This window comes from Cetorhinus maximus, chromosome 23 (assembly GCF_964194155.1).
Source record: "Cetorhinus maximus chromosome 23, sCetMax3.hap1.1, whole genome shotgun sequence".
NCBI classification, from domain to species: domain Eukaryota; kingdom Metazoa; phylum Chordata; class Chondrichthyes; order Lamniformes; family Cetorhinidae; genus Cetorhinus; species Cetorhinus maximus.
Window position 1 is genome coordinate 19,886,411 of NC_135901.1, and position 12,873 is coordinate 19,899,283.

Genomic DNA, 12,873 nt, shown 5'->3' on the forward strand with positions numbered 1-12,873 from the left:
GTGTCTCAGCAAGTTTGATGAATCAATGAATGCTTACCACACTTGGAGCAGGTGAACGGTTTTTCCCCAGTGTGAAGTCGCTGGTGTGCCTGTAAGTGAGATAACCGACTAAATCCCTTCCCACACTCAGAGCAGGTGAACGGCCTCTCCTTGGTGTGAACTCGCTGGTGTCTAAGCAGGTGGGATGAATGAGTGAATCCCTTCCCACACTCACAGCAGGTGAACGGTCTCTCTCCAGTGTGACTGTGTCGATGAATTTCCAGCTGAGATGGGGATCTGAATCCATTCCCACAATCCGCACATTTCCACAGTTTCTCCATGGTTCAGGTCTCCTAACCTGTCTGCAGGTTCGTTGATCAGCTGAGGCGTCCACAAACAGCACATGTACGGTCTCTCCCAGCTGTAAGTGGTAATGTTCTTACAGGCTTTGTAGCTGGTTGAAGCTCTTTCCACAGTCAGTTCACTGGAACATTCTCACTCGGGTTTGTATCTTGGTGCTTTCTCAGTCACACTGATGTTTAATATCTTCTGAAGCAGACAAACATTTCTCCTTCAAGATTCAGAGGCCAATGATATTCAGGTCCCAATAATTGAGCGACTCTGTTCCATTTAGTTTGATTCTCATGTCTGTAAATGCTCCCCTTCTAATATCCTGTAAAAATTTACAAAGGTCATTACAGAATAGAAACTAGAATTGCCTGTTCTTAATTTCTTTGGAACATTATTTCCTTTCTTGTTCTCCAAATAACTATGTAAATAGCTATCCCATACACACTTCCTCCTTCACCTGGAATATTTAGTAGTTTTGGTCTCTTACTAAGGAAGAATGTACTTGTGCAGGGGGAGTGCAGCGAAGGTTCACCAGACTAATGCCTGCAGGAAAGGATTTTCCTATGAGGAGGGATTAAGGAAACTGGGCCTCTATTCCCCAAAGTTTCAAAGAGTGATCTCATATAACAACACTAGACATATCTTTGCTGTTACGATTCCCGTGGAGACCAATAACATTAAAATAAACAAATTCCCAGACAAACCCAACGGAGTAAACTGAAGGACAAGGTTTCGCTTTTGAAGAAAATGCTGAACAATCAAACTAAAATCAGGATCAATGAAGCATGAATTGAGAGACAAATAATACTCGAACAGACAGGATAAATTTGACTTTAAACAGTTTATACGATAAAAACAGGTTCCACAAAATCACCAGCATTTCCCCCCTCAGCATATTTGGTACTAATTCCAGTTACAGATTCCCACAACTCTGTATTTCCCAGGGGAAGGGGGAAAGAAAGTGTTTTACTCCCAGGTGTTGAGGAAGTTTTAGTGTCTGTGTGAAGTTAATCACAAATGTGTTGTTTAAAATTAAACTACATTGGAAAACAATTTGTAAACTTCCCCTCCCTCGCCTGCCAGCCCAGCGCGCAGGCGCAGAAAGCGCTGCTGAACCGAGCTGTCTGGAGCAGGCGCAGTGTAGCTGCCGCCAGCGGTCACTCTCGTCCCCTTTCTGGACCGGCCGCCGTAGACAGTGGGGGAGTTCGCCGAGCGGCTTCTCGCTCTGCCCGGAGACGTCAACCCGGTTACAAAAACAAAACTCGCTGGAAAAACTCAGCCGGTCTGACAACTTCTGAAGAAGAGTCATCTGGACTCGAAACGTTTGCTCTTCCTCTCCACAGAGGCTGTCAGACCTGCTGAGCTTTTCCAGCTACTTTTGTTTTTGTTTCAGGTTTCCAGCATCCGCAGTATTTTGCTTTTATCTTGGACGTCAACCGGTTGCCTGGAAACCTTGGCTTGAGGAGGTGGAGGGGGAGGGGGATCAATGGGTGGAGACGGAGCTCCCGTGTCCGCGCGCCTGGCCTGCAGGCTGGAACCTTAAGGCGTCACCGCGGAGCAGCGTGATTCCTATTGGCTGCCTCGGGCGTCACAATGATTCAGAGGAGCGTTCCCGGCTTACTGGGAGCAATATCATTGGTGGGCAAAATACCTCCCACCCCCAATGTAGGCTCAGGCTACTCTCCTTCATTGCGGTCTGACCCAGGTTAACCAATGGGAAGAGCTGAAGGACCGAAGGTGGATGGTCTTCCAGCCAATCAGAGCGCGGGCATTGTCCCAATGGCTACACGGAGCTTCCCCCATTGTCTGAATGCGGATGTTGGACAATGAACTTGTAAATTTGCTCGTTACTGCCCAGCAAAGCTGCTGCTCCTCTTTGTCTCTGAACTAGCTTCACACAAACGAAAACTTTGTCCCCAGTCCCGTGTCCAATATTTGTGAACAAAACACTTTATTTTCTCCTCCTTTCCATTTCTTTTCTCATTCTGGGGGTAAATTGTTGACTGAAGGGAAAGGAAGTAAATCCAGGGAGGGTGCAGACCCTGGAAAGGTTGGCCCAGGTCTCTCTCTCTCTTAAAGACATTGACACCCTTTGCTCGACACGTTTATTTCAAACAAAAACAGAAAATGCTGGAAAAACTCAGCACGTCTGACAGCATCTGTGGAGAGAGAAACAGAGTCGACGTTTCGAGTCCGTACGACTCCACAGTACTTTGCTTTTATGGCACATTTATTTGCCTGAATAAAAGGATGGCCTCTTTCCCAGCGTTTCCAATTAAAGAGGTGGATTCCCCAGGCTATGCCTGACATTTAAGGCGGCAGTAAATTAATATAGGGCAGAGATATGTCGAGCCTTTTTATATGGTAAATGTTTGGTATATTATTTATTGACCTATATTAAATTTCATTTAGAATTATTTCCAGTCTTGTAATATAGTATGTTATGTTATATATTTCCAGTCTTAGAGTCATTACAGCACAGGAGTGCATTTGGCAACTCGAGTCATGCTGACTGTATAACTATCCAGTCAGTCCCATTATCCTCCTACAAGTTTATTTCCTTGAAGTGCCCTTCCAATTTCATTTTCAAATCATTGATTATCTCCAGTTCCGCCACCCAGATAGGCAGAGAGTTCTAGGTCATGCACACTCGCTCCTAAATAAAGCTCCTCCTTGCATCCTCTCTGTATCTCTGATCAAGTAGTGCGGTGTGTATTACACACATTTTTAATCCAGTAAAAAAAAATCATATATATTACATAGCTAGCAGCCTGCATGATGATTTCCAGGTCTCTGTGCCCTGGAAAGGAAGCAGTGTGCATGGACCTACTGATCAGCATGAATCATCACCTTCAGGAGAATTGGGAGGATGTATATTCGGTAAAGCAGAGTGAGGATGGAGTTAGAGTATGTAGGACAGAGATTTACAGCTTTTGGGGAATAAGAGAGAAAGATTGTTCTATAGAAACTGGAGTTGTCTGCTCTGAATTTCTATCCTGCATTGGCAGTGATGACTTTTGTAAACTCCTTTTACAGGGCATTCGGGGAGGATGTGTATAAGGGAAACTCAAAGCAAATTTTGTGTCAAGATCTGACACAGTCACTCTATTCTTGAGGGCCTGAATATCATCAGCCCTTTGTACGTGCAAGGAGAAAGTTTGTCTGTTCTGTCTGTGGAAAAACATTTTGAGTGTCAATGGGACTGGAAAAGCACCGAGGCACACACACACACACCTGAGTGAGAGTGTTCCAGCACACTGACTGTGAAAATGGCTTTAACCAGTTATACAGTCTGAAAAAACATTGCATCATTCACAGCGGGGAGAGATTGTACTCGTGTTCTGTGTGAGGACGAGGCTTCTACTGAACGGTTAACCTGGAGAGGCAAAAGGACACCCGCACCATGGAGAAACCATGCAAATGTGGAGACTGTGGGAAGGGATTCTGCACCCCATCTGCACTGGAAACTCATCAACGCATTCACACTGGGGAGAGGCCATTCACCTGCTCTGAGTGTGGGAAGGGATTCAGTGATTCATCTGCTCTCCTGGCACACCAGCGTGTTCACAGTGGGGATAGGCCTTTCATCTGATCTGAGTATGGGAAAGGATTCACTCAGTTATCTCACTTGCAGACCCACCAGTGAATTGACACTGGGAGGAAGACATTCACCTGCTCTCAGTATGGGACAGGATTCATTCAGTCACGCAACCTGGTGATGCATCAGCGAGTTCACACTGGGGAGAGGCCATCCACCTGCGAATGTGGGATTCAGAGAAGGAATTCAGAGATTCATCCACCCTGCTGAGAGACCAGCGAGTTCATACTGGTGAGAGGCCATTCAACTGCTCTGTGTGTGGGAAGGGTTTCAGTCAGTTATCCAGTCTGCTGAGACACCAACAAGTTCACACCAGGGAGAGGTTGTTCACCTGCTCTGAGTGTGGGAAAACATTCACTCAGCTATCCAGCCTATTGAGATACCAGTGAGTTCACAAGTGATGACTGGGGTTGAGTTCTGCTGCTCTTGTTGCTGTTAATTACATCCAGGACTGAGCCATGTTCATTCCGACAGTTGGTGAAGTGGGAGGATTGGAGGATTTCTTTCTGCTGGAGTGGCCAGTCTCACGACTTTGTTTCCTGCAGGCTGATGTCCTTTGAGCCTGGAAGTGCAGGTTTCCACTGAAATGATCCACAAAAGCTGATGAAGTACATTTATTTCATCCTGGGTAATAAATCGTGTTTCAAGTACATTTGTCTCTGTTCCATTGAGTCCACAGCACTGGGCCAGGCTGTCGGCTCAATTGGTCTATGTCAGTATTTATGCTCCACATGAGCCTCCATCCACCCCTCTTCATCTCCCACCATTAGCATATCCTTCTACTCCTTTCTCCCTCATGTATCTGGCTTCCCCTTAAATGTATTCATGCTGTTCACCTCAACCACTCGCTGTGGTCGTGAGTTCCACATTCTCAACACTCGCCGGGTAAAGAGGTTTCACATGAAATCCTGATTGGATCATTGAACCCCTTCATAATTTTAAAGACTTCCATCAGTTCACCCTTCAGTCTTCTCTTTTCTAGAGAAAAGCAGCCCCAGCCTTTGCAGAGGGTTAAATGCTCTCAATTCTGGTCTGATCCTTGTGAACATTTTTGGCACCTTCTGTGGTGCCTGTCTCCTTTTTCTATATGAAGATCACAAATGTTGACAGTCCTCCCAGTGTAGTCTAACCATGGTTCTAAACAAGTTGAACATAACCTCCCTGCTTTTCAATTCTGTCCCTCTCGAATAGGAACTCTCTATGTGGGCACCACACTGGAGGAAGGCTGTGAATTTTTTCGAGAGGGTGAGAGATGTACTAGAATGGTACCAGGGATGAAGGGGCTTGGAGGAAGATTCAGTCATGGTTTTCAAAAGAGAATTGGATCATTATCTGAAGAATACACATTGACAGGGTTATAGGGAAAAGGTAGCAGAATGGCACTATGTTAGCCACTCTTGCAGAGAGCTCACACAAACAGGGTGGGCTGAATGGTCTCCTTCAGTGTTGTAACAATTCCATGATTCTAGAACACCAGTTAGCTAATTCTATTCAACAGACAAACAGATGGTGGGTAGCACTCTCACCTCTGAGTCAGAAGATGGGGAGTTCAAATCCCCAGCCCAGACACTCAAGCCTCCCTGACCCAGGGCCGACACTCCCGGTGCCAGCACTGAGTGAGAGCTGTGCTATTGGAGGGACCATCTGCCGAGTGAGACATTAATCCGAGGGCCCTATCTGCCCAGGAGAGCAGGAGGGGGAGGAATTCAACCTCCCCCCCCCCACCACCCCCGTGCCCTGGGGCCCAATATTTATCCCTTAATCAACATCAGTAAAAACAGAACACTGGCCATTATCACATTACCGACTGTGGGAGCTTGCTGTGCACAAATTGGCTGTCATCTTTCCTACAGTGACATTTCTTGATTGGCACTGAAACGCTTTGAGGCTCCCTGAGGAGGTGAAAGGTCCTATATAAATGCAAGTTTCTTTTTTAAATTGACACGCTCCTATCCTTACAGACAGATCATCCAGCAGACTAGGAGCCAGCAGGGGTGACTGTGGGGGTGTGGGGTAGGAACTCTTAGTATGGACTGAGGCTGCTTCCCTTCACAGGCCACTGAATACATTGTGGGAACTGGCCATTTAAAGAAGGTGCCTTGACTTAGTCATCTGAGAATCCAGCCCTTTCCCCCTGAGTAATGCAGGCTGAGAATAGACATCAGGACTGGTCAATGTACTGAAACAACCTCTGCTACTGAAGATGGACAAAGGCAATATTCTTGCCGCTGTTATTCTGTTTGTCTATAAACAATTTATCTCACAAACTAATGGACAGATTTTACTGGAACTTGGTATACTGACAGCATATGGACCATGGAGGAACGGATTCAATTTTGGCAAAGACCGGATCCTGGAATTTTTCCAAGGATCTGTTCACCTTGGGAGAATTGACTTTTTCTTCTCAATTGTTGTGGTTTGTTTTATTTCGAATGGTGATTGTTTTAAAATGTTGTGGATTGTCTCCACTGCTGGGGTGGAATTTGTCCACAGTTGTCAAAATATCAATAGAGTTTTCAGAGCAGCTTGTTGAATGTGGATTCGCCTGATGCCTCTTCAGTGAGATGGTGCTCTTAAGAAAAACATTTATTTTTTTCAGTTTTGTAGTAACAGAGCATGTTTTCATCCCTAACAAAAACAAAAATACCTGGAAAAACTCAGCAGGTCTGACAGCATCTGCGGAGAGGAATACAGTTAATGTTTCGAGTCCGTATTACTCTTCAACAGAGCTAAGGAAAAATAGAAAAGAGGTGAAATATAAGCTGGTTTAAGGCGGGGTGGGACAGGTAGAGCTGGATAGAGGGCCAGTGATAGATGGAGATTGCCAAAAGATGTCATAGACAAAAGGACAAAGAGGTGTTGACGGTGGTGATATTAGCTAAGAAATGTGTTAATGGTGACATTAAGGGTAAAAAGCAGGACGAGCAAGGTACAGATAGCTCTGGTGGGGTGGGGGGAAGGGATCGAAATAGGCTAAAAGGTAGAGGTAAAACAATGGATGGAAATACATTTAAAAATAATGGAAATAGGCGGGAAAAGAAAAATATACATAAATTATTGGAAAAGGGGGAATCGGGAAGGGGGTGGGGATGGAGGATAGAGTTCATGATCTAAAGCTGTTGAACTCAATATTCAGTCCGGAAGGCTGTTAAGTGCCTAGTCGGATGATGAGGTGCTGTTCCTCCAGTTTGCGTTGAGCTTCACTGGAACATTGCAGCAGGCCAAGGACAGACATGTGGGCATGAGAGCAGGGTGGAGTGTTGAAATGGCAAGCGACAGGGTGGTGTGTTGAACTGGCAAGCGACAGGGAGGTCTGGGTCATGCTTGTGGACAGACCGAAGGTGTTCTGCAAAGTGGTCACCCAGTCTGTATTTGGTCTCTCCACTGTAGAGGAAACCGCATTGGGTTTGTTTGTCTGTCTGTTACAATATGTCTCAAAAACTAATGAATGGATTTGAATAAAACATGGTACACAATAAGGTTATGGCCGAAGGAACATTAGATTCGGTGAACATGTGGAACAGATCCAGATCCTGGATTTTTTTATATTCATACACAAGGCCCGGTCTTCTGTAGGCAAATGGAATTTGTCCAGGCATTGCACCTTTTGAATTAAAGGAAAGCTTGGGGGACAATTGTTCCCTGATGCAGTCCCCATGGCGACCAATCAGAGTTAACTTGCCATTTTTGAATTTGAATAAAAGCTTTGGGTAACTGTTCCCTGATGCATTCTCCATGGCAATGCCTCAACCAATCGGAGTCCACTTGCCAACCAATCAACACCCTGTTTCTCAGACAGTATAAACTGTAGTTTCCTTTGAAAATTGGTATTCTTGCATCTATCTTGATGAGTGCAAGACAAAAAGCTTCAACAGCATGTCTTTTTTTCAGTAATATTCAAATTTATAAAGAAGTTTTATCAACATTGGGAGAAATTATGTTTTTTTTCACCAACAGTATATTGTAAACAATGATAACAAATTGCCAGAAAATTCACAAACATTTGCACTGGCAAACTTGTTAATTTTATTGTGAAGTGTTCCTGATCCGGAACATTTCCAGATATGAAGATCATTTATATGCATGTCGCAAAAAATTCTGTTTAGGAAATCACAAGACCGGTTGTTTCTGCTTACCCCACAATGATAAAGGATTGTGCAATCATCAGCTAATCTCACAATCCCAATGAAATATGTAGCCTAGTGTCAACTGATAATGTATTGAGAAAAATGCTGATGTAATCTCATGACATAATTACAGTAAAATGTGATGACATCAGAAGATTAAGCAATCCCATTGGAATGGTGTGATGTCAGCTTTATCTTAGACAAAAGCGGTGTGTTCGGAAATGTACAGAACTGGACCAGTTTTCTTCAGTAGAGAAAGTCTGCTGCCCTGTGAAGCTCCCTGGGATGTTTAAAGGTGCACTATAAATATAGGTTGGTTTTGTTGTGATACTTGAATTATTTTCAGGGGATGCCGTTATTGTTAAGTAGTCAAATGCTTCCTTGGTGTGTCCAGGGAAAGCTATGGGAAAGCTGTTGAATATAATCGGCCATGTCTGGCTTCAATATTTAAACATACAGATATTGTTATATCAGTTACTCCGAGCTAAAGAGAAACCCATCTCTTTAAATACATATACAGGGAAGAGGCTGAAATGAAATCTATCCCTTTTAACCTGCACAAAAGCAGGATGCTCAGATTAACAGGCCACAGAAGGAGTCCATTCGGCCCATCATGCCCTTGCCATCTCTTTGAAAGGCCTCTCTGATTCATCTTACAGCTCTGCTCTTTTCCGACAGCCCTGCAAGTTCTTCCCTTTCAAGTATTTACCCTTTGGAAGGATACTACTGAATTTGTTTTGAGGTGGATCAGAACAACTCACTATGTGAAAAAGGAAAATCTCATCGCCCCCTCTGGCTCCTTGTCTTAGAGTTTCTCACTTTCTGTTAAAGAACCTGCCAATCCCTCTCTGTTAAAGAACCTGCCAATCCCTCTCACCCACTTTCCCTAAAGTGCATAAATCTAATCAGGAAAAGTCCAGCAAAATCAAATACTTCTACTGATAAAAGTTTATTAATGAGACAGAACATAGTTAAAAACAAGACAGAAAATTACTTAATGATCAAAGACAACTAGAATAAAAGGATGCGCACAATGTTCTGGACCTAAACGGTTTCTCTTTAATTCATCTGTCCCCTGCCCTCTTTGTGGAACACCTCTGCTCAATCCACAAGCAGGACCCTGACCTTCCAGTTGCTTGCCATTATAATTCACCACCTTGCTCTCATGCTCACATTTCTGTCCTTGGCCAGCTGCAATGTTCCCAAAAAGCCCAACGCAAGCTGGGCGAACAGCAACTCATCTTCCGAGTAGGCACTTTACAGCCTTCCGGACTCAACACTGAGTTCAACAACTTCAGACTGTCAACTCTGTGCTCTATTCTGATTTTTTTATTGCCAAGTGCCTGTCTGCATCTTGTTTTCATATTTTTGCTTTCAAAGTTGTCCTTTATTCTGCCATTAATACTTACTCTGGACCAATGCTTTGTTTCTTTGCTACAACCATTACCATTCCCCTTGCCTTTTGTTCCATGACATTTTTTCATTTAATTTCGCCCGCCCTCCAACCAATCCCTGACTTTCCCGTTTGTTCAACATGGCCCTCCCACCATTCTCAGCAGCATTAAACCCACCACATTTCCCCCTCTCTTTAGTTCTGAGCAAGAGTCACAATGGACTTGAAACATTATCAAAACATCTCTCCAAAGATGCTGCCAAACCTGCTGAGTTTTTCCAGCACACTATTTGTTTTAGATCTACCTGTAATGGTAAGGAAACATTATTTACTATCCAGAAAAAACAAATCTATTTTATCAGCTTTTGTGGATTATTTCAGTGGAAATGTGAACTCCCAGGCTCAAAGAGCATCAACACACTTGAAGCAAAGTTTTGAGACCGGCCAGAAAGAAACCCTCCAACCCTCCCACTTCATCAACTGTCAGAATAATAATAAATAAATGTAATAAATGCTGGCCTGGCCAGCAATGTCCAAATCCCATGAACGAATATTTTTTTTAAAATGCACATGGTTCAGTCCTGGATGTGATTAACAGCAGCAATAGCAGCAGAATCCAACCCCTGTAATCACTTCTGAGCTTGGTGTCTCAGCAGATGAGATGACTGAGTGAATCCCATCCCACATTCAGAGCAGGTGAGTGGCCTCTCCCGGTGTGAACTCGCTGGTGTCTCAGCAGGTGGGATGACTGAGTGAATCCTTTCCCACACTCAGAGCAGATGAACGGCCTCTCCCCAGTGTGCACACGCTTGTGTTTCTGGAGGTCAGATGAATGAATGAATTGCTTCCCACATTCAGAACAGGTGAATGGCCTCTCCCCAGTGTGAACTCGCTGATGTCTCAGCAGGAGGCATGACTGAGTGAATCCCTTCCCACATTCAGAGCAAGGAAACGGCCTCTCCCCAGTGTGAACTCGCTTGTGTGCCTGCAGGTGAGATGAATGACTGAATCGCTTCCCACATTCAGAGCAGGGAAACGGCCTCTCCCTAGTGTGAACTCGCTTGTGTTTTCCGAGGTCGGATGAACTACTGAATCGTTTCCCACATTCAGAGCAGGTGAATGGCCTCTCCCCGGTGTGAACTCGCTGGTGTGTCTGAAGGTGGGAAAACTGAGTGAATCCCATCCCACACTCAGAGCAAGTGAATGGCCTCTCCCCAGTGTGAACTCGCTTGTGTTTCTGGAGGTCGGATGACTGACTGAATCGCTTCCCACAATCAGAGCAGGTGTACGGCTTCTCCCCGGTGTGAACTCGCTGGTGTGTCTTCAGGTGGGATGAATGACTGAATCGTTTCCCACATTCAGAGCAGGTGAACGGCTTCTCCCCAGTGTGAACTCGCTGGTGTGTCTGTAGGTGGGATGACTGAGTGAATCCCATCCCACACTCAGAGCAGGTGAATGGCCTCTCCCCAGTGTGAACACGCTTGTGTTTCTGGAGGTCAGATGAATTACTGAATCGCTTCCCACATTCAGAGCAGGGAAATGGCCTCTCCCCAGTGTGAACTCGCTTATGTGTCTGTAGGTGGAATGAATGACTGAATCCCTTCCCACATTCAGAGCAGGTGAATGGCCTTTCCCCAGTGTGAACTCGTTGGTGTGACTGCAGTTGGGATAGCTGAGTGAAACCCTTCCCACAATCACAGCAGGTAAACGGCCTCTCCCCACTGTGACCACGTCGATGAATTTCCAGCTGCGATGGATATTTGAATCCCTTCCCACAGTCCCCACATATCCAAGGTTTCTCCATGGTGTGGGTTTCCTTGTGTGTAACCCCCAGTTCAATGATTAGTTGAAGACTTATCCACAGACAGAACACAGGTATGGTCTATCCATGTTAATGGCATGATGCTTTTTCAGGCTGTGAACTGGCTAAAGCTCTTTTCACAGTCAGTGCACTGCAGCACTCTCACTCAGGTGTGTGTGTGTGTCTCGGTACTTTTCTGGTCACACTGACATTTAAAATCTCTTGAAGCAGGCAGAAAGGAAAAACATTTCTCCTTTTAGATTCAAAGGCCAGTGATATTCAGGTCCCATGAATCAAATGACTCTGTCAGATCTTGATGTAACATTTGGTTTGAGATTTCTGTCTGCAACTCCTCCCCTTTTAATATCCTGTAAAAAGAGTTTACAAAAGCCATCAATGTCAGTACAGGATAGAAATTCAGAACAGGCAATTCTAGTTTCTATTGAACATTCTTTCCTCTGTCATTCCCCAATAGCTGTAAATCTCCGTCCCACACACTCTCCATTCTCACTCTGCTGTATCTAATATACTCCCAGTAGTACTTGACTAAAAATGTGAGTAATGTACAGTACTCTATTAGATGATAGAGATACATGGGGCTGTGAGGGGGAACTTTATTTTGACAGCCAGTGGTAATGACCTGGTGCTTGCTGCCTACGATGGCACCTGAAGGAAATAAATTTGCAGGGTAATGGCGATATATAGGTGGAATGGGATCGATTGGATTGCTCTCCAGAGAGTCTGCATGAGCTCCAATTGCCAAATGGACTCCTTCTCTGTTGTAACTCTATGGCTGGAAATATATAATGTAGCTACAGAGCTGTATTACAAGGCCAGAAATAATAAATTAACTTAATTACAGAACCATAAATAATATATTTAATATGTACCATATAACAACACTAGACATATCTCTGTCCAATATTAATTTACTGCCGCTTTAAATGTCAGCCATCTCCTGGGGAAGCCACCCCTTTAATTGTGAACATTAGGAAAGAGGCCATCCTTTTAGCCAGACAAATAAATGTGTCAGGCTGAGGGAGGAAAGGATATCAATGTCTTTGAGAGAAAGAGAGAGATCTGGGCCAACCTTTCCAGAGTCTGCGCCCTCCCTGGATTCACTTCTTCTCCCTTCAGTTCCTGCAATTCAACTATTTAAACCCATAATTAGAAAATAAATGGAAAGGGGGAAAAAGAAAGTGTTTTACTCACAGATATTGGATTCAAGAGGAGTTTACGTCTATGTGACGCTCAATCTTCATTGACACAAAACCCGCGCTCTTACTGCCGGGAGGACCAGCGCTCTTCCGGTCCTCCAAAGCTTCCCATTGGTCAATCTCCCGCAGGGAGACAATGAGAGGAATACGACCCCACGTGGAGGCGGGAGAGACTTTGATCTCCAGACGCGCTGAGCTGTTGTCCAATCCGCAGCATTTTGCCTTCCGAACCAGTGATATTGCTCCCAATGGGGAACTGTGTGCTCGGAACGCAGCTCATTGTGACGTCCACGATTCCGCGGAGCAGAGTGATTCCTATTGGCCTGAATCGCGGTGACGTCGCACCCATTGTTCTCCCTCCCCCGACATCTTCTCCAGCCAAGATTTCCGGGAACCGGCAGCGAGAA

General features: G+C 44.8%; 2 protein-coding genes and 1 long non-coding RNA gene across 3 annotated transcripts in view; 1 reads left to right on the top strand and 2 right to left on the bottom strand.

Moving 5' to 3' along the window:
- LOC144697360 (uncharacterized) overlaps positions 1 to 12,873 on the top strand; it is a 309,889-nt gene that overhangs the window by 293,952 nt on the left and 3,064 nt on the right. The window lies entirely within an intron of this gene.
- LOC144697205 (uncharacterized) overlaps positions 1 to 12,873 on the bottom strand; it is a 306,206-nt gene that overhangs the window by 103,696 nt on the left and 189,637 nt on the right. The gene's annotated exons all lie outside the window — the stretch shown is intronic.
- LOC144696984 (uncharacterized) lies at positions 8,915 to 12,724 on the bottom strand. The gene is made up of 2 exons (XM_078568722.1): positions 12,462 to 12,724; positions 8,915 to 11,617 (listed from the first exon to the last, which is right to left on the bottom strand). Exon 2 carries the CDS (start codon positions 11,250 to 11,252, stop codon positions 10,098 to 10,100), a length of 1,155 nt encoding a protein of 384 aa, XP_078424848.1. The 5' UTR covers positions 11,253 to 11,617; positions 12,462 to 12,724; the 3' UTR covers positions 8,915 to 10,097.

Excerpts from the sequence above, each read along its gene's own strand:
- LOC144696984 (XM_078568722.1), bottom strand. The coding sequence starts at position 11,252 with ATGGAGAAACCTTGGATATGTGGGGACTGTGGGAAGGGATTCAAATAT.